A 26,103-nucleotide genomic window follows, 5' to 3' on the forward strand; every position below is an offset into this window, starting at 1 on the left:
ATAATAATAAAATACCAATATAATCAACCTTCACATACAAATCATCACATGTTACCTAAGTTGACTTCTTTCTGAATAATTGCTGTTCTTAATTTCTTTTTAAAACAGGTTCTACTTCTAATCTGGGTTAAATGTATCGGTAGTTTGTTCCAGTTTGACATAGCCCTATATACTACAGTTTTCTTTAAAGCATTGCTTTTAGGTAAAGTTAATGAAAAGCGTCCCATGAGGGCATGTCTGGTGTCATAATCATGTATGTCATTGGTGTGTGTTAGCTGTGAGTATAAGTAGCTAGGTTTTTTAAGGCACAAATATTTCTCACATATTGGATCAGGCTGTATGCCAGTCTCTCTTCCACCTGCATCCATGACAGTCTGGCATGCATCCCGTCCACACTGTCTCTCATTGAGCAGTGAAGAGCAAGGTGGGCAGCTCTGTTTGGACCAGCTGGATCTTATTAAGCTCTTGTTTTGAGGCACTGGACCAGATTGCTGGACAGTAATCAATTTGGGATAAAACTAAAGATTGAATTACTTGTTTAATTGTTATTTCTGTTAAAAAAAAAAAAAATAAGCGTTTCTTCTGATTATTGATATACTTCTACTCATTTTGGCAACTATATTATTAATGCGAGTTGACCAGGAGAGTGTTCCCTCTAGTGCCACACCCAACAATTTGGCCTCTTTAACCTGCTCAATGGTTTCTCCTTGCGGGAGATGGACAGCTCTTGGTCTGTCACATGTACGTGGAGAAGAGCAGGAGCCATCAACATAGAAGACTGAAAAAAAGGTTTCAATATGTATTAAAAAAGAAGGTTCCCCTTACTAGGTCTATCTACCTCAGCAGAGATAAGTTCAGTATAAGGTGTTTGGGGTATACCCTTTTGAGTAGATACAGGCAATGACCCCAAAAATATTGTCAAGTCATATTTCAGACACCCTTTAAATAGACTGTTTTTCTCCTTGGGTTAAAAAAATCATATGAATAATAAATAAATATGGGATGTTTTTCCTAATATCCTGAGTTAACCTCTTTCAAGTGTTCATGGCCATTTTTATGCATTCTCACATGCATCATTTTGGTGTATGTTGCCTCCTGGACTTAAGAAAATATATGTATTTACTGTTTACACTGTCGCTTTAAAACATGCAAATTATTTACTCATCATGTTTGTTATTTCCGTAACCTCAGCAAGAAAAAACGTGCTTTTGTCATGTTTTCAACACAAGTTGTGTAAATTAAGATTTTACGTGGAGTACTTGAAGGCATCAGTGACTCCTCTCTTTAAAAACGGAGAATAAATGCGTCGGGCTCTCCCTGGAGGAGGAGTGCAGAAAAACAACTGAACTGTTTTCCATCCGATACAACTCCACTGCAGGAGTTTTCAACTAATGGTCATTTTTTTAAATTCTTAATATTTTCGGACAGTTTATTTTATCTACACAATCTGCACAATTGGGGTAATTAGTCTTATTATATGAATATATTTTCCGTTCATGTGAGCAGTATATTTGCTATATTTGCTATTTCAAAAATATTCCAGTTTGATTCATTTATTTATTTTAAACATTGCATTAATATGCCGATCGAGAGCCACAGAGCGTCATGCCCTCACGCATTTAGATGGCGATCTAGCACTCTGGACAGTTGCATCAGTTCCTGTGTGTGCGTGTAAATGGCTGTGCTGTGGCTGCTGCTCCACGCTACTTTTTATTCCCAGGACGCAGAATAGTAATAAATCCTCCTCTGCTTGGAAAGGCTGTGATCATAATAAAGACGTCACCCTCCTGCTCGGGTTGGCTCGACCAAACCAAGTGCGCAGCTATTTGTAAGCTACAACAACAACAACCTCCAGCACCATGCCCATGGATAACGTAGGGATTTCTCTGAGATCCCCACGCCGTGCGGAGACGATATCTGCGTCAGATCCATAGCAAAGACAGCCTTTAATTACTCCGGATCTCTCTGCTGTAGCTAAAAAACACAGACAGGGACTTGATCGCGTTGCGGTCTCTTCGCAACAAATAGGACGCAAGCCGTGGATTTGAAGGTATTTAATAACTGCGACACTGGATGTAGATAGAGGTAGACGTGTACACGCGTCCGCTGGAAATAACGTGCTGTCATTGTGGTGCTGTGTGCGCACGTCTTTAAAGTGTTACACGTTTAAATGGATACTGTGTGTCTGTGTCTCAACGGGGCTGCAGCTACAGGACGTAGCGCACTTCATAGCTGTGGCTGAAACGTGTGCACGACTCATAGCCCCGGAAAAAAATGCACTGTAGCAGTTTCCCAAGCTCAGTTTTGTCTTTGTACCTATTTGTGATTATGTTTTGGCTCAGTCGTGGAACTTGATGTTCACTAAGGTGATTATGAAACACAGGAAAACTGTACTACGCACTTTTCTACTCCGCTTCATATTGCTTTTCTGAAGAGGCACGCCCACTCCCGAGCAATGTGGATGCCCCGTGCTGCTAAATTAATGGAGACTTTACTTATTTGAGTGCACGCGATGACTCTGTTTGTTCACTATTTGGTCAGTTGCCATCCATGATTTAAAAAGAAGCAACGGCAGTCTTGCCCTGGGCAGTTTAAAGCACCAGTGTGGAAGACATTTTTTACATGAAATGACAGTTTTGTTTTGCCAACAGAGGGGGGCACTCTTTCAGATAGACTTCAGTGAGGCTGACTGGGGAAGTTTTAGGTCTGAGAGGCAGACCAAGAGAGTGTGTCGTTCTTGCTGCAGGCCATGTAGTAATAAAGACATAATTAGTAATTTAGCATAAATTGCAGAAAGGAAATGATGGCTTTCTACACTAAAATTATAAATTATGAGCAGGTACCTATTAGTTGTCAGTGTTGGGAAGGTTACTTTTGCAATGTAATGGGTTACAGATAGTTACCCTGTCGAAAAAGTAATTATTAATGCAACTACTTAAATTACTTAATCAAAGAAATTCAACTTATTACATATGATTACTGTTTAATTAAATGTTTATAACTGGGCAATAAAACTGAAAAACAGAAAGGCATTTCTGCACAGTGAAAAGATGCAAAGCAGCAGATTGAATGCTATATTCTACATACAGATGAACATTTGACTAGCAACTGTAATTTAATTACATTTTTTACGGTTACATTTACTTTGTAATTTAATTTCATGCAACTAGTTACATGTAACTTGTTACTCCCAAAAACTGATGGTTGTATTTTTGAGGATTATTGTGATAGAATAGCTGGTGAAAGCCGATAAATTCATCATTCACTTAATACTGAGTCCCATACACACTTGTAGGAATATTATTGAAAATTGTAACAATTCTTCTGACTGTGTTTCTTGCACATTTTTTGAATCTAAAGGCTTAAATTGACAACAGAATCTTTTAGTGGTCTTGATGCATTGTGTACCCTAGTACTGAACTTGTTTGCCACATAGTATCTCTGTCTTTTTAAAGAGTCATGGAGGAAACAGCTGCTGCAGCTCCAGCCCCTGGCACTGGTGCTGCCCCACCAACCCCAAGACCTCATCCTTCCTCCTTTGTGCCCACCCGCAGCCTGCTAGAGTGGAGACGGAGGGTCAAGTCTGAGTATATGCGCCTTCGCCAATTAAAACGCCTTAAAAAAGTAGAGGAGGTAAAGGTGGGTCAACTCAAATATTAGCAGTTCTGCTTGCAAAAAGATGTTCAATTCATACTCGTATACTGTATGCATGGCGTGGGGGACTTGCAGTGTTTGTTTTTTGTAACACTCACTGTGTATTTTTTATAATTTTTTACATGTATGTGTGACATGCTCTCTGTTTTGTTTGATTCCAGACCCTGTTCATGTCCAACAGGCAAAAGATTGAGCAGCAGACAAATCTCCTGAATGCAGAGTGGTCCAGGCTCAGGATTCAGTCCATCCCTCTGTCAACGTCTGGTGGAGCGCTGGCCAACAAAAAGGTGTGTGTGTGTGTGTGTGTGTGTGTGTCATAGGCAGATTATGAGACAATGGACTCCTGGACATAGATGTGCAAAAGGCCCTGCCACCTTTCCTACATTTTGTGTCTGTGGTTGTTTTGCACTCTTTTGAAGTTATTTTGTGACTCTTTGCAGTTCCTTTGCATCTCTGTGTGGCCTTCTTGTGACTCCTTGTGGTCATTTTGAGTCACTTCCTGGTCAGTATATGTTAATTTGGCATGTGAAAGCCAAAGGGTCCCTCTGACACTTTGGGCCCCTTTGGCCTTCACTTGTCACTGGGCCAGTGCCCAGTAAGTAATTCATCCATGATTTGTGTGTGTGTGTGTGTGTGTGTGTGTGTGTGTGCGTGCGTGTGTGTGTGTGTATGCTAAAGAGAGCACAATAATATCCATTGCAACACATAAATTCACATACCATCCTCCCGGCACTGTCCAGCTCTTTGTTTGTATTCCTGCCCAGGCTGTTCTGGCTTAACTAGTAATCCAGTTTATTATTACTGTGTGAATGTTTCGAGAGAAAACTCCTCACCTCCATCATGTAGCGTCCTCTTCACCAGCACCAGTGTTCTGCTCCGATTCTCACCTGGCTGTCAGGTGTTACAAAAATATCTCAAGCTGTGTATAGAAATGGATCATATGGCAGCCTAAAAGTGGTCTCTGGCCCTGTGGGAACTCATGATACACACAGCCTGAGGGCATAACAGCATCTTTCTCTTCCCACGTGCTGGCAGGGTCCACTTTACTGTATTTACTGGGTTTATTTTCCTTGTTGGGGGTCGAGCAGCATGTGTATTCAATTATAGGTATGAAATTGTCCAGTTGTGCTGAGGACTTTTCTATTGTCTGGTCAACTCCAACCTACCTCTGGTTCTCTTACAGATGTGCACAGTGGAGTTTGGCTTTCCAGGATTCAAAGCTCAAGCTATTGCCATGAGACCACTGTCAACAGTGGCAGGGATCCCCTTTATGTACTCTTGGTCGCCTCTGCAGCACAACTTCATGGTATGACATATCCCACATTGAGTTGTAATGCATTTACAGTGTTATTACAGGTGCAGAGCACAGAACATATTATTTTACTGATTCACCTGATTGTAATCACTGATTTTCATGCGTTTAACAAAAATTGACATGATCCTTTGTGAGCTGATTAAATAGATGGAACATCTAAACCAGTCGGAGAAACTCAAGAACACATGTCATCAAGTTAAAAGCACGCTTTGTTCCCTAACGTTTCTATTTTGAAAATACATAGTTTTTACTGGCAAAGAGTGACATGTTCACAGAGCATAAACACACGCTGTTCTTGCAACACAACTTGGTTTGCATTTCTTTTATTTGCAGTCCATGTGTGTACCTTTGTTGGACTGTGAAATGTCCAGAGGCAGAACCATAAGAACATTCTGTGAACTGTTACTTGTTTGTTGATATTTTCAGCCGTACCTTTCCAAACGCATCACAGGTGGTGATTCAGTTCCATTCCATTCAGTTTTATTTATAAAGCCCAATATCACAAATCATAATTTGCCTCAGAGGGCTTTATAGCATACAACATCCCTCTGTCCCAGGACCCTCACTGTGGATAAGGAAAAACTCCCCAAATTAAACTTTTTAATGCGGAAAAAATGGTAGAAACCCTAGGAAGAGTAACTGAGGAGGGATCCCTTTTCCAGGACGGACAGATATGCATTAGAAGTCATGTGTACACAACAGATGATGGTTGTATGACATGCTGCATTAGCTGGTCACATGCCTGTCTTGACAAGAGGTATATTTTTCTCAGGTGGAGGATGAGACATTCCTTCACAACATCCCATACATGGGTGATGAGGTACTGGAACAGGACGAGGCCTTCCTGGAGGAACTCATCGACAACTACGATGGTGTCCACGGTGACAGAGGTGTGTGTGTTGAATGCTCTGTTCCATTAAAGGAATACGTCACCCCCTAAATGATCATTTGTATATCAGTTACTCACTCAGTGAAGAAAACATTTTTCTTACAAGCCTCCATGATGAATGAAGAATCCAAAAACTAAGAATTGGAGTTAAAGGGGACTGCATTTAACAATAGCAAGACTGTATCAAAACATGTATTTACTCACACAATCCATGCAGTATAATACAAGTCTTGTTTATCCAATTGTATGCTCAGAACTTCCCAAACACATGCATTGTAAACAATGTGCCTGACACTGTTTTTTTATTAATTAGTATACAGATGGTCGTTTGGGGAGATGAAGTAGTCCTTTAAGTTGTCTGCACAGATCCCATATTCTAACACCTTTCACACTGCGTATCACTGCAGCATTCACTTGGGACTTCGGCTTATTATATGCTGATGATGCAGCTGATGTCATCTTTTCTTAAAATGTGTGGAAAACAATTATGTAAGGGATTTGCACTTGTTAGATTCTGACATGTTAATTGTGTCCCAGAGGGTGGGTTTATCAGTGACGAAGTCTTTAAAGAGCTGGTGGAGGCCTTGAGCCAGTACTCTGACCACGAGGAAGAGGACGAGGAGGAAGCAGCAGCGGTGACAGTAACAGCGGCGGCGGCAGCAGAGGTGACGGGAAAGAAAGAGGAAGAGAGGGTGATGAGGAGGAGCTCAGTGGAGGGTTCAGAAGAGACCAAACCTGGTACTGCGGCATTCATCAGGAGGAAGAGGAGGAGCACTACTGAGGGTGAGCGAGTCTTCAGCTGTGCATTTGTGCGTTCAGACTTTGCCCAGTGAGAGAACAAGCGGGCTGCAGCACAAACAAGGCTGGTACTGTTCCTCTCATTACACTGTACAGCTGCCACAAGGTCGCCCTGCCACAGCAGCCCTTGCATGGGCATTGTTTACTTTAAAGCTGCCCCTGTGTCCCTGCATGGGTACTGTGTGTGAGGGAACCTGTTTGTCCATGACACTGATATGGCCCAGCTCTAATTACAGAACTTAATGACCTCTTGTACCAAGCTTTATGGGAAACTAGGCTGTATATACTTAGTGATAGTGAAATGGAAGCACACCTGGCTACACAGTCATTCAGGCACTGGTGCACAAACACATCCTTGAATGGAAGATACTGAAAAAAAAAAACTACTCTGTATTACATCATGAATTTCACTGTTTTAAGAACATGTTATTGCTAACTGGCCCTGAGCGTTAGGAAAACTGCTGTTCCATTACAAAATGTTTAAAAGAACATATTGCATATTGCATAAGGTTTATTTGTGAATCTGTATCAAAACCTGATTTGTGGAAAAAGCTGTGTGTGTAACCAACTCTCTTTCTGTCTCCCAAAGTGAGGGACATGTCGAGCAGCAAGAAGGTCCCCAACGATAACATATTTACAGCCATCGCCTCAATGTTTCCTTACAAGGGCACCACAGAGGAGCTGAAGGAAAAGTAAGAGAAGTGCAGTGAAACTGGGGATCTATGTGCACAATGCTGAACAGGCCGTTGCTTAGTGTTCACCATGGAGACGCAAGCTGTCAGGGAGGAAAGTAATAATGGTGGCTCCCTCTCAGGCTCTCTGACTCAAAGGAGCGGTTGCATCAGCATCTGAAAGAGCTTTACTTAGAAAGAAACACCTACAGTACCAAATGAGCATACTAATACTGTGGTAAAAGAACCGTACACAGGTGATATGTCACAAATAAAACTCTTCCTTGTCACCTCTACAGGTACAAGGACCTCCTGGAGCCCCCCAGCCCGGTGAAGCTGCCCCCTCTCTGCACCCCCAACCTGGACGGACCCTTTGCTAAGTCTGTACAGCGGGAGCAGTCGTTACACTCCTTCCACACACTCTTCTGCAGACGATGCTTCAAATACGACTGTTTCCTCCACCGTAGGACTTTATTCATGTTCATTATTATTATTTCACCTTCAGTTTGTTGATTCATTGAGATTGTGATAATTGTGATTATGATATGACTTTCGATCTCTCTTTCTGTGTACCTTGGGTATTTTATTTACCTAATTGTGTACAGTTGTTACCAATTACCTGATATTACAATAGAGATTCAACATGTCTCTCTGTTCATAAAGCTTTCCATGCTACACCCAATGTTTACAAGAGGAAGAGTAAGGAGATCCGTATAGAGACTGAACCATGTGGCGTCGACTGCTTCCTGTTACAGGTATGCAAGCTCACAATTATTTAACCTATTCATGCATTCTGTTTCAGTGTTGTTAGTTTACACTGTGTTGTTTTTCCCATCCCTTGTCCCCAGAAAGGGGCAAAAGAGTTTGTGGATCAGAATATGTTACGGTCACAGAGGTCTCGGAGGCACCGAAGGCAGCAGCGTCCCACCAGTTCCAGCTGTCCTGGACCGTCTGTGTCCGCTGAGGAAGGAAAAGAGGGCTACAGTGACCATGAAACCACCTCCTCCTCAGGTAGGTCCATGATCTCACAGGAACTGGGTTTGGAGCTGCTTTTGAAACCACCAGATGCTATGTCTATTCAAGGCACGATGACTCAGGGAGTTACAAAAAAGGTTCAGTTTAAGTTTCGTGTTTCGTAGTTTTTATTTTTACTCTGACTTATTGCCTTTTGTTTTGAGATTTCCATTTTCTCAGTTACTCTTTGAGGCCTCATGCAGTACAGACACAGTTATTTGAATGTGTCTCTGAGTCACTGTATGACTGAGTGGATGCATCATTTACCATAACCTCTCCCCAATTCTCTCCCTTTCTGGAAAGCTATCTGCCTTGAGTGACTACAGCCCTTCAGAAAAGTGAAATCTGGCCCAAGATGATAGCTTACAAGTCAGACCCTGCTCTCTCCCCTGTCTCCCTCCTTCCCTCTCCTCTCAAAATCAATCTCTCTTGCCAAGCAAAATAAACCAGCCATTAGTTTTGCATGCTTCAGCCCCAACATAAACACTTTGTTCCCTGTCTCCCTCCTCCTACTGTGGTTTTTTTTAGTTTTGTTCTTTGGTTTCTGTTGACATCTTCATGTTGAGAGCAGCAGGAGGGAAATAAGAGCAATCTCCTCTGGCTCTTTATCGTCCTCTCCTCCCCTGGAGCTCTCAGGTTGTTGTTCATCGCCATCAGTGCCTCACTGGAAGTCTCTGTTAGTTTTGGAAACCGCTCGTGCTCAGCCAGTGACTCAGCAGACTCTCTCACACGTGTTGAGATAATGTGGAAAAAACAGATTGTTGAGCAGATTAATAAAGATACTCAGTGCTGGAGCATGTGGCCACAGCAATGCTGCATTCAGCCTGTTGCCAAGCAACATTCGGCTCCCTGCCTTGAGCTGTGGGTGTGCGAGCATCAGTCTTGAATATCCGAAAAGCTAAATCAAAGCTGTGGTCCCCAGTGTGTGTGTGTGTGTGTGTGTGTGTGTGTGTGTGTATGTGTGTGTATGTGTATGGGGTGTCTTTGTGTGTGTGTGCAGTGCACACATGCAGATGCACAAAAATGGCACCCAGAAATAGCTGTAAGTGTGTAAGTCTAGGGTTAAATTAGCACGACTGATGTGTGTGTGGGCAGACATCAAAAAAAAGCTGACACAAAGCTTTTGCCAAGACAAAGTAATAGAAAAGTGTGCGTGTGCATGTGCATACATGTGTGTATTCAAAAAATATGAAACAAACTTCCTGCCAAGAGTAGTTGGTCAGTGATTTGTGTGTGTGTGTGTGTGTGTGTGTGTGTGTGTGTGTGTGTGTGTGTGTCTGTGTGTGTGTAACAGAGGGGAATTCACGATGCCAGACTCCCACCAAGCTGCGTCCAGGGGATGATGACGGGGAGCAGCAGGCGTGCTGTGTGGTCCAGTGGAGCGGGGCGGAGGAGTCACTGTTCAGGGTGCTACACGGCACATACTTTAACAACTTCTGCGCCATCGCCCGCCTCATTGGCACAAAGAACTGCAAGGAGGTAAAAATGTCCGCACACTTAACGGTTTTACCATCTTAGCATGTTTCCTCTGGCACTGTACGCAGATGATACTGTACAAACTTTGCTGTATTCATTTACAATTTAAAATTGTAATGTGTTCTTTCTAGCTAATAATATCACATAACAAATAATGGCTTGGGCGGCACGGTGGTGTGGTGGTTAGCACTCTCGCCTCACAGCAAGAGGGTTGCCGGTTCGATCCCGGGCGGAGTGTGCATGTTCTCCCCGTGTCAGCGTCCATAAATTGTCCATAGGTGTGAATGTGAGCGTGAATGGTTGTTTGTCTCTATGTGTCAGCCCTGTGATAGTCTGGCGACCTGTCCAGGGTGTACCCTGCCTCTCGCCCGATGTCAGCTGGGATAGGCTCCAGCCCCCCCGCGACCCTCAAGAGGATGAAGCGGTTAGAAGATGAATGAATGAATGAAATAATGGCTTCGATCGAAACAAATTTTGTTACAAATATGATCAAAATACATTTTTAAAAGAGAAAACTGATTTCGAACTGCACTCCTACAACATTGTCAGACTCACGATGGACAGTTTCAAGACAGAACCAGAGATATTGTCTTTTTTATGTGAAGATTTATAATAATAAGATACCAGATTTCAAGATGGCGGCTATTCATTCCGCTGGAGTTGTTCACCTGGCCCATACGCCAAAAAAGTCTCCAGTCTCTGAGTTTAATTACAGGTTCTGCGACCCACTGAATATATGCAATAGTGTTTCTAAATCATTTTTCTCAGCTTGAGGAAAGTTTCACAAATATATACATCCATGGTTCAAAAATTATCAATAGAAAGTCATCCTTTATCTTGTTTGTAGTTTGAGGTGTCCTGTCAACAGTTTTACAGACGTCTCTTTTATTGTGGTGGTCAATGGAGAAAATGCTTTTTGGGCCACAGGAGATTTTTTTCACTGCAATACCACGAGTGGCCACTGGGAAAATTGGCTGCAACACTGAGCATCTTTCCTGGGAGTTGGCTTTTTTATTCCACACATTCTTCTTTCTTGTCATTACCCACAATGCAACTGAGGTGCTCACACTTCAGTCTGAGTATGTTATGCAAGTACTGGCTAATGTAGCTATGAGCCGTTAGTCCTAAACTGAGATGAGGAGGGGGCTACAGAGGTGTAGAAAGCTCAGTTCTTTCTAACTCCACACACCCAGATATTTTTTATCATCAACCTTGTAGGCTTCAGACAAAGAATGTTGCCTCTGGAGCTTTAGAGGGTTTCATACAACCTCTTTCCAAAATATTTGCAAACAACAGTTCGTATGATATCTTACGAAAACGCACAGACAACGGTTCATATGATATCTAAAAAAAATAAGCACCCCATGAATGGTGTCATCATGTTATGTACTCAGCATAATGTTACATAGGTGTAGTTTAGGAAAAGAAACATGATGACTCAACCTTACAATAACTAAGTGTTCTTGGTTTCACATAGTCTCCTGGCGGGAAAGTCCTGTGTTTGTGTGACCCATCCACCACCCCAACCTACCTGCATATGCAGACTTTCACTCTTTATACTACTTTCCTCTTTATTTCCGTCAGCACATCGATCATGTGTTTACAGCCTTCCTGATTGCATGGGTTATACACAAATTACTGGCCCATGAATACATGGGTTATATACTAATTATGCTACATTATTTTCCATGGGTGTCCGCATGAACAGTGCATAAGAGCAGCCTGCTTCTTTCACGTGTGCCGAAATACTACCCAAGACCTGTAAACAGATTTTGATGTACAAAATCAGTTGAGGTCCCTTTTGAAATGCCAGATGCCAAAGTGAGATAAAGGCTAGAAGTAAATGTAACAGTTCTAAAGACTTCAGTAGAGCAGAAAATGAACACATAAAACAAGTCCATGGAAAAGGGATGTTGACAAAGCAGGAGGATTTATTAGAAATGAGGTCTTAATTTTAGAGACAACAGTTAAGTACAGGAATTATGAGTGATCAGCTGTCTCATCCGTTGTTTACTAGCTGTAGTAGCTATTAAATTTACTATGTGATGTTAATAGATTAACTTTGACCAAGAGTTTCTGTAAGTGATGCGTAGTTGTTCTGAAATGAAGCAGACAACATGGTTAATTTAGCTGATTTCTGTTGCGTTTGCGTCAACGCGAGTTCAATAACACATGCATCCTGTTCCTGTGGTTTTATGGCGTGGATAATTGGGCTGACTACAGAGAGAATGGCATGTGGCACCATAAACACGGATGCTTACCAGATGTGACGTCTCTCACGTTTTCTCGTGATGCAGTCGTTCAGCCTTAGACACTCCCAGACATATGTTAATGGAGTCTCATGTGGGCTGCAAGCCTTGGAGAGAAAATATCACAACTTCTAATTTAGATTTTAAAACTTTTTACTTTTGAGCACAATACACAAAATAAAGACCAGTTAAAACAAATGCTGACATGTTTAAGAAGAAGCAGATTTGTCGATTACATCCTACCCTTGTAGTGCCTCTTGTCTTGTCCGTGACTGTCTGTCACGGCCTTGCTGCTATCCAGAGGGCCCGCCCACTGCTTAACCAAGTGGAAATGCTGAAACCAGCTGCATTATTATGTATGTCTGTGTCCTGGGGAAGAAGCCAAATCTGGGTTTTGGCAGCCAGAAGTGGTTGAGTCTGTGTGTGCGAACAGATGCATTTGTATGTTTGGCCTCTGCAGTAGAGTTTTGATAACAGAGGATGGAGAGGGCAGGATGTTCTGTGGCGTAATCACGACGATGTGCTTTTCAGTCTGAGCGGGCATAACGTTATGCAACATAATAATTACGATGAAGACAACAGAATTTCTTCAAAATAGTGTACATTGTGGTGAATTAGCAGGATGTGTTGTTGTTCATGTCATTTTGGTTTCTCACAGGTGTACGAGTTTGCAGTGAGGGAGGTCCTGATCCATCGTGTTCCTTTGGGTGATGGAGGCATTGCACCCCAAAAGAAGAAACGGAAACACAGGTATCACCAGTTGTTCTCTCTCTCTTGCTCGCCCTTAGCTAAATGATGAAAACATGATTGTAACATGATCTCTTGGAAAAGGGAGTTTGACCCTCGGTGAAAACGTTAAAGTAAATAATTATCAAGTCATGCAGATATAAATGTATCCTGCACTGTTGTATTAGTGTTAAAACTGCATTTGATCTTCCTGTCTCATTTCAATTTTTGTGACTTAAAGCAAATGACCATTGTATATCAGTGACTCGCCCCATGGTATGTTGAATTCAGGAGGAAAACTTTGTTTTTCTGGCATGCCTCTAGTGAACGAAGAATCCAAAAAAGAAGAAGAAGAAGAAAATCATTGATAAATTGCAGTAAAAAGGAGGCTGCATTTAAAAACAGCAAAACTATATCAGAACATCTGTTTACAAACTTTCACTCAACTTGTGCAGTACAATCCAAGTCTCGTTTATCCAGTCATATGCTTAGTACTTCCCAAACAGACAGCTGTTTAAGACTGAACTAAAAGTGAAACTGATATGCTCTCTTCAGGGCTAGACTCCATGAACTAAACAATAATTTTACGAAGCTGAAAACAGGTGCTGCTGGGCTCGATCAGTTAGCTTGTTTGTGTTATTATGCGACTTAGATCATTTAAGGGGTTAGTTCGGATTCAGCAAAGTCATAATAACACAGAAATACTGCAGATCAAGACAGTAGTAGAATTGAAATTATTGTTTTTGTCAGTGGAGTCTTTTTTGGAAAGAGAGCATAGATAAATTTTACTTTCCGTTCAGTTCATGGTTGTAAAGGGCTGTCTTTCCCTTTCACTCAGATTCATCAAGAATTTGTATTCTTTGTTTACTGAAGGCATGCGAGAAAAACAACGTTTCTTAGCGAGATCAACATTATACAGGGTGAGTGATAAATGGTCATGCGAGAGGAGAAGTGTTCCTTTAATAAGCCAGAAAAGGATAACTAATTGAGTAAGTGTGGAACAGGCTAGAGGAGTTTTCTGTAACCCTGTCATTGTGTTTGTTTAATGTGGCAGGTTATGGGCAAAGATTCAGCTAAAGAAAGGTACGTAAAAGTAAAACGTCACAACTTGACTATTATTACACTATGCCCTCTGAAATACAATGCAGCCTATGTGCCAGTCTGAGGGCTTTGTCCTCTGTTGCTCCAGATAACTCATCCAATCAGGTGTACAACTACCAGCCATGTGATCACCCCGACCATCCATGCGACAGCTCCTGCCCATGTGTGATGACCCAGAATTTCTGTGAGAAGTTCTGCCAGTGCGAGCACGAGTGTGAGTGTCACCTTTCTACGTAATGCACATGCGTGACAATGTATTGTGTTTATTCTTTATTTCACAAACAAAAAGAAATAAGCAGTTTTGCTCTGCCTTGTAATGCTAAAAGGAAATTGTTTGTCATAACCACATTTTCCTCTGAAAGCTCTGTGTAGCTTTAAAGCCCTTTTTCCAGACCACAATAGAGCAGGGCAGCAGAATGTAAAATGATTCTGCAGCATTCTGGCAGTGGTCAGAGGAGAAACTGTCCTCTGGCGGGGATAGGTGGGTGTCTGTTTAATACAGAGCTGTGTTCACAATGAGGCATTTGCTGCAGCAGCAATGACCCAGAACTGTGTTTTCCAAAATGGCCACATGGTGGAGGAATGCATTTTGTATTTTGCCCTCTGGAGAGTTACAACAGGCAAAGAGGATAAGACGAAGTAAATGTTTTGCTATGGTTTAGAAAAGATGGTTTTGCCTCATTTCTTCATCTGTTGTGGTTCGGTCACCTTCTCTCCCCCCTCCTCCCTCCCCCCCTAACCAGACGGTTACCTCGCCCTTTCCCGTAGCAGAGGAGAGCTGGGGCCAAACAGGAAGCAGCCCCCAGTTGCACATGTGTGTGCTCAAAAGACTTGGAGTGAAATCAAAGGGATGTGACAGGCTCTGTGCCTGATATTCAACATCATCTCCAACATCAGTATGAGTCAGACAGCTCCAGCTAAACAATGCTTGATGATACAGACACATAAAACCCACACAGGCTGGGAATGGGAGGTTAAAACGGCATGACAGAGAAGACAAATGCTGCTTGGAGCTCTTGCTATGGACAGTTTCCCCAAGCAGAGGCTGCTGGAAAGACATTTCGGTTATTCTTGCCTGATCCTTCCGTTCATCTGCCCGGAGGGTGTTGTGTTTCACTCTGCAAAATTGTATTTCAGCATATCTGCCAGCAGAGGTCTCTTGAGTGATGGGTTTCTCAGCATTACTCAGCCATTGAGCTTCTGTGCTGCAACTGCATTTTCAGATGGAATTTTTATCATAAGCATATTATGTTCTGCCAAGTCATATAATGTATTATCTTTCTGTGTTGCATGCAGTTTGCACATAAACCCTCTCAGCATGTCCCCTTTTAGAGCAGCTGCGGGTCTAAATGTTTTCCAGGCCAGAACCGCTTCCCAGGTTGCAGGTGTAAGACACAGTGCAACACCAAACAGTGTCCCTGCTACCTGGCCGTGAGGGAATGTGACCCAGATCTGTGCATGACCTGTGGTGCTGCAGACCACTGGGACAGCAAAGCAATCTCCTGCAAGAACTGCAGCATCCAGAGAGGCCTAAAAAAGGTACACAGAGACACTTGGCAATCTAAATGGTTAAAGGGACAGTTCACCCCAAAACCAAAAAACATATTTTTCCTCCAACCTGTCCTGCTGTTTATCAATCTGTGTTGTTTTGGTGTGAGTTGCAGAGTGTTGGGAGATATCGGTTGTAGAGATGTCTGCCTTCTTTCAAATATTACGGAACTAGATGGCCCTCAGCTTGTGGTGATCAAAGCACTAAAAAAACAAAAAACATTTGAACTCAACAGCAATGTCTCTTTCCAGAGGTGATGCGGCTACTCAAGATAATCCACAGACCTTGTTGTGGGCAGTTTCATGTAGGAACTATTTTCTTTCTACCAAACTACACCCACCAACCATGAAATTGCACAGAAGGAAGCATGCATCTACTGCAAGCTAACGTAGTTCCACTGAACTAGCTAATTTTACACCTCAGCCAAGGAGGACGCCATTTATATTCACATCTCACACTGTCACAAACGCAAGCCTCTCGTCCATGAGCAGATGAACAGTTACTTCAGCATGATGATACAGTTGGCACGTGTAATCCAACTGAAAAAAAAAAGTTGCAACATAAAATTGCTCACAAGGTCTGTGGATTATGTTGACTAACCGGGTCGTGATTTCTGGAAAGAGACATTGCTGTTGAGTTTTTCAAATGTATTTTTTTTTTCTTTTTCTTTGGTGTTTTGATCACCATCTAGTTCCATTTCATTCAAGGCAGACATCTCTACGGCCAATATCTCCAGCAATCAACTCATACCAAAACAATTTTGATTGATAAATAGCACTACAGGTAAGGGTGAAAATACCTACTGTCAATTTTGGGGTTACCTATCCCTTTAAATATCTCAAACCTGATATTCTTTTACTGTCATGGTGTTCTAACCTACATCTGACTTCTCTCAGCACCTACTTTTGGCTCCATCAGATGTCGCTGGGTGGGGCACCTTCATTAAAGAGTCAGTTCAGAAGAATGAGTTCATCTCTGAATACTGCGGAGAGGCATGCCCATGCAGTTTTGTCATATTTTTTTTTAAATAATCATAAGCTTAGTGAAGTTTTGTACTTAACGTGTTTATTATTCCTGTGTGTGTGCATGAGCAGCTGATCTCCCAGGATGAGGCAGACCGGCGTGGAAGGATCTATGACAAATACATGTCTAGCTTCCTTTTCAACTTGAACAATGGCAAGTGTTCCCTATTTCTCCACTGATCATAGGCATACCACTGTTATAGTATATTAAGTAATCCTTAATACATTCTGTGTCTCCCAGTAGACTTTGTTGTGGATGCCACGCGAAAGGGGAACAAAATCCGCTTTGCAAATCATTCAGTTAATCCCAACTGCTACGCAAAAGGTATGACTGAGTCTGTTTGTTTTTGCCATGGCGTCAAATACGAGGATGAAAGCAATTTGTTGGGTCAAAGCAGTCTTTGGTTGTCTGATGTTCTGTTTGCTGTTGTTGCAGTGGTGATGGTGAATGGTGACCACCGCATTGGAATCTTTGCCAAACGGGCTATCCTGCAAGGAGAGGAGCTCTTCTTTGACTACAGGTAGAGTCACGGGCCTTTTAGTGACTCTCCATCAGCTTCAAAGTAAAATGAAAAAAAACAAGGCTGCTGTACATTGTGACCAAACTGCAAGATTCTGCAGCTCCTGTACACTAACTTAGACTCTTCCCTTTATCTTCTTTCCACAGATACAGCCAAGCGGATGCCCTCAAATACGTAGGCATAGAGAGGGAGGCAGACATGTCTTAGCTACACCTGCTGCCTATCTCCATAACCTGCTCCTAGCTCCTCAGCCACCCACTAATGCTTCTGTCCCTCTCTGTAGCATCACATCTAGCTGACGAGTCTCTATGAACATTCGCTGTCTCTGCCCTCTCTGCTGCACTTCTAAAAATAGAGAGTCCCTCCCTGCTGTTTGCAGGTGCTCCTCCTGCCCTGCAAACTCCACACCACCTCCTTCAGTGACAGCAGTCAGCTCTCCCTCTCATCTGCCCAAACCCACCCACCTACCTGCAAGACTGTATCGCCAAGCTTATGAAACTAAACTATTTAAAGTGGAAATACTATTAATCCGTATCGCTTACTGCACCAAGAGGATCACGTGGTTATTTTGGGTTTTTTTCTTTGTTCCATCCTGTCAGAGCAAAGAGGTCATGGTTACCCATCATACAGTGTTTTACTCTCTCAGCAGTTATTGTTTTACTGTACTTATAGACCGGCTTTCTTTTGACCTCTCAATACGTAATGCAAGCTTTTACATCGTACCTAATGATGATCAGTGAAATGCATGTGCTGTCTCTTGGATAAACAAACCATTAAAACATGTTAGCCACGGCATTAGCTTCAGTCAGATGCTGCACTGTGCAGTCTCTCAGTGTCGTAGTGTGATGTTACCCACTGCCTGTTTTTCAGAAGACCCAATTTGACAGCTTTGTTTGTCCTTCTGTGAACCCGTTCAGCGGCTAGCATCACTACAACATCTTTATGGTGAAATAAGTTATTGTGCATTTATATCATTGTTCTGCAAAAATAGGCAACCAGACAAGAAACCGACTGACTGAATGTAACCTGTCAATGATGGTGAAGAGATCTCATCCCTCTTTTCATTTTACACATTAACCCATTCTGTTGGTACTCTGAGCAACGTGCATGCACATCAAACAGTTATCATCATGTTTACATGACCTTGAGGCCTTCACACTTTGTGAGGGAAACGATTAATAAAGTCACACAGTAAATGTCTTCCTTTAAAAATCTTTCAAGTGCCAAATGATTCCACACAGGAAAAGGCTGAAACAGTGTGGATGTGTTGCATAATTAACAGCGGTGTATTTTAAAGGTAACCTTTGCAAGGTAATGACCATGGGAAAAGCAAAATTATCAGTGTTTGACCAAATATTAAAGTCCCCCACATGTGAATGTAAAATATACTTTCTCATCTTTTCTTTATTCTTTTTTATATGTCCAGATTTGTTACTCACCCTGTTTTTCATTTATAAAACATTAAAGGCCACCTTTAAATGAGATCTTTCTCAATAGGGATGAACAAAATGGAGTTTACTGCTATGTACAGTGTATGCCTATAAAAAATTAAAGTTTAACTTTATACATTAAAATGTGCTGTTGTTGTCCTTGAGTGTTAAAAGTGAACTTTGCAGGATTTTCTTAAAAACTATACAGAAGTGATCCGTCTCTGTCCTCATTTATGACCCACTATAACTGTGTGGCAATGTATTTTTCTGCAGAGACTCTGCTCTCTGCTTGTATTTTCTCATTTAATTCTCTTTTTCAGTTTATATATATATTTATTTTTCTTATTATTTTCTATGTTCAGGACGTTTATGGGTGGCCAGGTGCCAGACCACAGGCAGCATGCATCCAAGGGACACAAGGCCAAAAAAATGCAAATACAGTGAGGCAAAATGCAAAACATGAGTGAATCTGGGGTTGGCTTTTACTTTACTTTCACTGGCAAGCATGTTTCCAAACAGTAACTGACAATCCTGCATAGTACACCTTCAACTGTCTGTGTGCACATAGCATCTCACCCAAAATAATACACTGACAATTTCCTTCAAGCTTCTTTTATTGAGGTGACAGTTTGGCTTTGCTTTGATTTACACAGTAATGGTCATTTACAGTGAAAGTATTACAAAACAAAATTGAGCGGACTGAAGAGCAGAAAAGTTCCTAAATCTCAGTGTGATCACAAACACAACTGTAATGATCATTTCTGTTACCTGTTGTTGCAGAAGGATTCGGTTTGATGGTGCAGAGAAGTGGTCTAACCCGCCTACTGCTCACTCTGGTGCTTTATCGTCTGATATCGTACATGACATCACTGTTGACAGGGTATCTGCAGATTCATATTAAGTATGAAAAAGTCTTAAGGCCTTTGTAAGTAGTAAAATCTCTATAATACATGTTCACAGAACTCTAGAATTTCATGCAAATAACATCCCTAATTTAACTTTATGCCCCTTTAAATATGTTTTGTTTTGCATTTTAATTTTGATGTTAATCTTAGGTTTAACTCCAGGAAGCATTAAACAGAAATCAGCAGATACCCTGTCTGAGCTAACAACATCCTCCTTATGTACTCCCTCTACTGGCCATTTTATCTTAATCCCTTTTACTCACACCTGCCTCCATTATTAAGATGCAGGAGGGACACTTCAGGATAAGTCCAGCACAGACACCTGATACCTGAATATGGATGAGCCGCTCTGAGCTACATCCAGGCCTTGCTTCTGTCTCCCTGTCCTACTGTTGGTGCACTACAATAAGTGAATTGGTTAGTTGGCATCAGTGCACATTTGTTTTTTAATGAGAGTCATTATTCAACATCTGTATGTTGTATCGTGGTGGGCAAACTATGAATACATCTAAACATCTAAACATCCAGTCAGTCACACATACACACGCTCCAGGGACCACGCATGATTGACTAGTGAGTGGCAATTAAGTGACAATGTTAGGCCAAATGTTTATAGTCCATTTACCAGTGAATACAGTGAGGTGTATACATCTATATAATACATGAGTCGACTCTTTCCTAATAGGCAACAAAGCATATTTGACCCAAGGTTGCTGGCCTGCATCAAATATGACCTTTGAGTGATGATTGTCCATTTAACAAAAACACAAACTACTCTTTTACAAACCAACAGTTCCACTGTGTTTGCTCACTTTTCAGTATCATTCATCTCATCACAGCATTCTTAAAAATATAGCCAGTTTTGTCCGAATCTATACATTTTCATACATTGTTAGCAAGTCATGCCTTTACAGTAATTGCATTTTTTTTTACATCTACTGTACATCCTGTTTGTACAATTTCGCACAGTGCTGCCCATCTGTAACGGAAGAAACCAACAACAATGCTGATTTTTGGAGGAGTATTAGTGCTACAGAGAACAAGTACTATACTTTCTTTATCCTGAGCAATCAAAAGCTATCATGGTTAAGTTTACTTTCAGTGCTAAGCAGCCTACAATGGAGACATCCTGTAGTATCTGCTCATACAATACAGAGTCAGAGAATTTACATTCAAAGAAATCCATCCAACTGTTTTTGACTTGTTTTGTAGAAACCATAGGAATAAAAAAATCGCCTAACACATGGTTCATATATTCACATATACACTCATTACATCCTACCTGCTATTATTGTGCATCTGCAAATTAAACATTAACCTCACTGGTGGCTGGAAGAAGCTCATATTATTGCATGTTACTGCAAAGTGCGCTCATGCTCTACAAATGCATAGCTAATATGTTACAAATGCTTTTTCCCCTCATTTTATTGACATACACGACAGTGCTTTAGTATCAAGGAGAGCTGCAGTGAGTGATGATAGTCTCAAGCTTTGGTTGCACCACACATCAAACAAAATTTCATCTTGCCAGAGAAGATGATTTCATTGGACTATATAGGTAGAATTTTTAACTTTCCACTGAAAGCAGCTAAACAAGCAGCAGCAATGACAGCGTGGCCACTGTCCTACAGCAAAGATATTCAAGCAGTATGAAGTAAAAGATACTGTAAGCATTTACACTCTTGTGGTCCTCTGTACATATCTTATTGTGTGTGTGCATGTGTGTTTACATGTATGCTTCCCCATGTGGCCACAGGGAGCAGCTGTTTCCTGAAAGATGCTTATTACTGTAGATGAAAGCTTTGTGAGAAGACTGTTTTATTTGACATTAGAGATGTCAGCCGAGTCAAACTCTCTGTAGCACCGAGCTGTTGGCAGCTTGACCATACTATAAGCAACCAGAAGTAAGACAGAAGGAATGGGGACTTGGATATTTAGGTCACCCTGTCCCTAGCGAGCTTCATCACCTCAACTTTGTTTTGATTCTGCAGTACACCAACAGCCTGTCAGCTCTCACACCTAGAGGAGTATCTTCATATCATCACACTCTCATTTCCGAAGCCCCATAATGTGTTAGGATCTGAGCATACTGTGATCGGCAAAGCTGCCATCTACTGACACTATGGCAATTCTGAACCACTTACATGTGCCATTCTGTATAGGTAATGCACTGTTATAGACTGCAATACAACAAATATAAGCGTATACACCTTTTACAATCTTAATATGTATCATCTCAAAGCTCCATGCTTGTCAGTGTGTTCTCTCTTCGGTTGGTTGTTTTTAATCATGAACACCAGTTTCAGTGATTTTTGAGGGGGGATTTCTCTTTCACTGGTTTAGTTCACTAGTTCTCAGATGTGTTCACTGATCAAATCGAAGACGGATTATAAGCTATGATGTCATAATGATGTCCATGAGAGATTGTCATCAAAAGGTATATCTTAGATGGCAATATATCTATACAGTAAGATACTGGTAGCTTTAATCGGTCTCAAAAGTGGCTCAGGAAAAAAAAAATCAATAAAATGGTTAGAATACTTTAAGGGAATATTTCACCTACAAAATGGCCGCTTGTTTATTAATTACTCACCACGTGTTGCATCAAATTCGTGAAGTAAAAGTTGTTTGTCTTGCTTGCCTCCACAATGAGCAGCATTGGGGTTTCAGATCACTCATTGGCCTGGTTCTCTCACTATCTCTCCCATCGGATGCAACACGTAAGGTTTGACAACTCACTCTCTTACCCCCTCCCAGTCACCAAGGGTGTCCCTCAAGGTTCTATACTTGGTCCTTCACTGTTTTCCATCTATATCAATAATATTCCCCTAGTTGCTGGCAACTCATTCATTCACCTTTATGCTGATGACACAATTCTCTATGCCGCTGGTCCATCTCCTTCCTTTGTCCAAGCCACGCTCCAGGATAGCTTTCTCCAGGTACAACACGCCTTCTTACTATTGAAACTGTCACTCAACACATCCAAGACAAAAGCCATGTGGTTTCACCGGAAGGGCGCTCCCTCTCCATCTCCACTAAACATCTCTACCTATGAGGGAGCTATCCTAGAGCACGTTTCCGCCTACAAATACCTTGGCATTTGGTTAGACTCTATGTTTTGTTTTTCACACCACATCTCTCAGTTACAGGCTAAGGTCCGGGCCAAACTCGGTTTCCTTTATAGACATCGTCATGCCTTCACCTCTTCTGCTAAACTGACTCTCATCAAACTGACCATTCTCCCCACATTTGATTTCGGTGACACCATCTATCGTGCCGCATGTAAGGGCACTCTCGCTAAACTGGACACACTCTATCACTCTGCCATCCGCTTTGCCACTAATGCCTCTTACAATACCCACCACTGTACTCTTTACTCTCTGGTAAGTTGGCCATCACTTCACACCCGCTGCCAGATTCACTGGCTAACTCTGATTTACAAGACCCTCCTTCAACGGACACCCCCCTACCTGTCTCGCTTGCTGCACCGACTCCCTGTCACATACAACACTCGGTCCTCTCTCCATATTCTGCTAACAACCCCCAAAACCAGATCCACATTTGGCCTTGCATCATTCCAGTCAGCTGCCATTTCTGACTGGAACGCATTACAGAAACACCTCAAACTAGATAAATTAATTTCAATCCCGGCCTTCAAAGAGGCCATCTCACATCTTTTTTTTTTTTTTTCTACCTGTCTGCATTGGTCTTCGTAGCTTAGCGCCACGAAAGGGTGTAAGCTTCTTATGAAGACTGATGCACTGTTAATCTTGCAGTCAAGTATTTTATACCCATACTGTGCATGGTTGTGACCGCCACCCAACCTCCCTGGAGACTAGCCTATCAGCCTTTATTGGAAAAACTTCCTATGAGCCAGAGAGGGCCGTGATACACCAAAGTGTGTCAAGGGGAAAGTAAGGAACAAGCAGGGGGGATTGAGGGGCAGGTGCTTAAGTCCTGAGTTATATAGCGACAGTGCATGCGGAGAAGAAGGAGGAAAAAACAAACAAACAAGCAAACAAACAAACAAGAAAAAACAGAGGAGAAACAGGCTGTGTAGCTGAAGTATTATGGCCTTGAGGTGGTTGTGCTCCATACAGATTATCAAAAATAAACATATACACGTCTACTATACTGTACTGAAAAACAAAAACAAAAGAGAAGTCTATACTGAACACCAAAAATGTGAGAGTCCTGGTGGAGGAGGAAAGCCCAGCGCAGTGTGGTAGGTTCGAGAAGCAAGTGGGCCACTTTTAAGTGATCCCATCGGTTCTTTGCAATGCGTCACGGAGCTGAAGTATCAAACATGCATGCGTGGATTTGAACCCTCCCAATGTGTTTATGAAAACCATCACCAGGGTCCAGGGCCAGCCCTGCGGGGGAAGGCGGGCGGTATGGCACCCCAAGACCGCAGGAGCACCCAGACCCCACGCCCAGGGAGCCGCAGAGGCCGCAGGACACCACGCAGGCCCAAGGACCCGGGGCGGCAATGGCCAGCACTTCCAGGGAGCCAGAGACACAACCCAGACGGGCGGGGCAGGAGGGCCCGTCCACCCCCCGCCCAACCCTCAGCCCAGGAGGGCCGGGCCCCACGAGCCATGCCATGCGTATCTACAGTGTGTCTAAGCCATCTCACATCTTTTTACAGATTCCTGCAACTGCTTCCCTACCGTCTAACCTTTCCCTCAGTCTGCCTGTATTCTGTGTTGAGCACCCATACCTGCCGCCGTTGGCCCAGGCTCCTTTTTGTGTGATATGATGTTGCAAATAATCCTGTTATTAACTTTGTTTTTATGTTTTTTTGTGTTGTGATGTTGTAAATAATCTTCGCTATTAACCCCCACTGCTTTGCCTGTATGCCTGTATGACTGAATAGATGTTTGTTAACCCTTTCTGTCCCTGTCACTCTCTTGCTATTTGTCTGCATAGCCATGCTTGTGTGCTGTCCTGTTGATGTCCTGCTACATGTCTGTATAGTTGTGCTCTGTGCTGTGCTACTGTCTTTTTAACCAATCCTTTTTCTTTCACAGCCCTCTCTCCCCTCCCCCTCAAGAAGCTTGTGCGTCTTGCCAGGTCATCATTGTAAATAAGAACTCGTTCTTAATGATTCTGCCTGGTTAAATAAAGGTTAAATAAATAAAATAAAAAATGAACAAAGAATGCAAAAAACTATGAAATTTCTTGATGAATTGGAGTAAAAAGGGACAGCAAGACATATCAAAATGTCTGTTTACAAACTCTGATACAACTCATGCAGCTTAAAGGCTCAGACATAACTTCCCTACTGAACGTCCATGGACAGCTGCCGTCGCATAGATCCACACACAGTTAAATTTATAGTACAACTGAGGGTCTACGTAGGCCCCCAGCAGTAAACAGAAGGGCTGGGAGGTGAGCTTCCCGTCCTACTGCCAACGCTGTGTGAGGCTGAAACTAAACACAAAGACCAAAGCAGGCCCTCATGGCCAAGCGGATGCAGAAACTTTTAATTGGCCATCCATCCATCCATCCATCCATCCATTTTCATCCGCTTATCCAGGGTATGGTCAGTAGGGCAGCAGTCTAAGCAAAGCACCCTAAACATTCCTCGCCCCAGTAAAGTTTTCCAGCTCCTCCTGGAGTACCCCAAGGCGTTCCCAGGCCGATGAGATATGTAATCCTTCCATTGTGTTCTGGGCCTACTCTTGGGTGTCCTACCAGTGGGATGTGCCTGAAAACAGGAGGTGCCCAGGTGGCATCCTGATCACATACCTGAACCACTTAAACTGACTCCTTTCGATGTGAAAAAGCAGCGGCTCTACTCCAAGCTCCCTCCCAATGCTTGTGCTCCTTACCCTATCTCTAAGGCCGAGCACAGCCACCCCACAGAGGAAACTCATTTCGGCCACTTGTATCCGCAGTCTCATTCTTCACTACTCAAGGCTCATGACCATAGGTGAGGGTTGGGATGTAGATGGACCAGTAAATCAAAAGCTTTGCCTTCCGACTCAGCTCCCTCTTCACAATGCCAGTCTGCAGTCCCCACATCACTGCAGACACCACACCAAACTGCCTATCCATCTCACTCCTTCGCGAACTCCTTTGCTTGGGGTAGTCGCTCTTCTAGATGGGGCACCATCTAGACACCATCCACCGTTTTCTAGCAATGAACCATGGCCTCAGACTTGGAGGTGCTGACTCTGATTCCAACCACTTTACACTCCACTGCTGTGTCTGTAAAATGTGGCTCCCTTTGGCTCCATTTATCAAGACTTTTCTCAATTTTTGGATTCTTTGTTTACCATGGAGGCATGCAAGAAAAACAATGCTTTCTTCGCAAATTCAAGGTAACACAGGGTGAGTAATTGATGTACAAATGGTCATTTTGTAGGTGAAGTATTCCTTTAAACTGATGTTCCAACTGTAACTAAACTTCCCATGAAATCCTGATCCCACGGTGTCTAATCTAAACCCTATCTGAATAACCTATTATGGTTACTTCAGATCAAGCTTGTTCAGATGAGGCACTTCAGTATTTCACCCTGCAATACAGTGTGAGACTTGTTGGCTACTCACAGCAACATGGGGCTTGATGTGAACTTTTAACCCTTACCAAAATACAGACTATGTAGAGCACCAGGCGTCTGATCCCACTCAACCCGGGGAAAGAAACACAAACCAAAATGTAAAAAAAGAGAACGAAAGTTAGAAAACGTAATACAGGTATCTGTGGTTGTTCTAAGTGTAAGTTTTCCCCAAAACCCAGTCAAACCCCACCCGCTGTCCCACAGGTCCTGTGATGTG

At 42.5% G+C, this 26,103-nt stretch overlaps 1 protein-coding gene across 6 annotated transcripts; it reads left to right on the forward strand.

Moving 5' to 3' along the window:
- Positions 1–1,299: 1,299 nt before the first annotated feature.
- ezh1 (enhancer of zeste 1 polycomb repressive complex 2 subunit) lies at positions 1,300–18,559 on the forward strand. 6 transcript variants are annotated; one of them, XM_049562395.1, is made up of 20 exons: positions 1,300–1,460; positions 3,456–3,639; positions 3,816–3,941; positions 4,838–4,960; positions 5,742–5,859; positions 6,396–6,641; positions 7,246–7,348; positions 7,627–7,790; positions 7,991–8,082; positions 8,176–8,338; positions 9,636–9,820; positions 12,725–12,816; positions 13,847–13,875; positions 13,982–14,107; positions 15,254–15,432; positions 16,339–16,434; positions 16,537–16,618; positions 16,706–16,789; positions 16,901–16,985; positions 17,132–18,559. In XM_049562395.1, the coding sequence occupies exons 2-20, from the start codon at positions 3,460–3,462 to the stop codon at positions 17,190–17,192; spliced, it is 2,334 nt and encodes a 777-aa protein (XP_049418352.1). In that variant the 5' UTR covers positions 1,300–1,460; positions 3,456–3,459; the 3' UTR covers positions 17,193–18,559. The 6 variants fall into 6 exon arrangements, with proteins under 6 accessions (XP_049418352.1, XP_049418356.1, XP_049418353.1 ...); XM_049562399.1 differs by lacking the exon at positions 1,300–1,460 and adding an exon at positions 1,607–2,050 and having other exon boundaries at positions 16,901–17,027; XM_049562396.1 differs by lacking the exon at positions 1,300–1,460 and adding an exon at positions 1,607–1,828.
- Positions 18,560–26,103: the final 7,544 nt, after the last annotated feature.

The sequence above is a fragment of the Epinephelus fuscoguttatus genome, linkage group LG19, assembly GCF_011397635.1.
Source record: "Epinephelus fuscoguttatus linkage group LG19, E.fuscoguttatus.final_Chr_v1".
NCBI lineage: Eukaryota > Metazoa > Chordata > Actinopteri > Perciformes > Serranidae > Epinephelus > Epinephelus fuscoguttatus.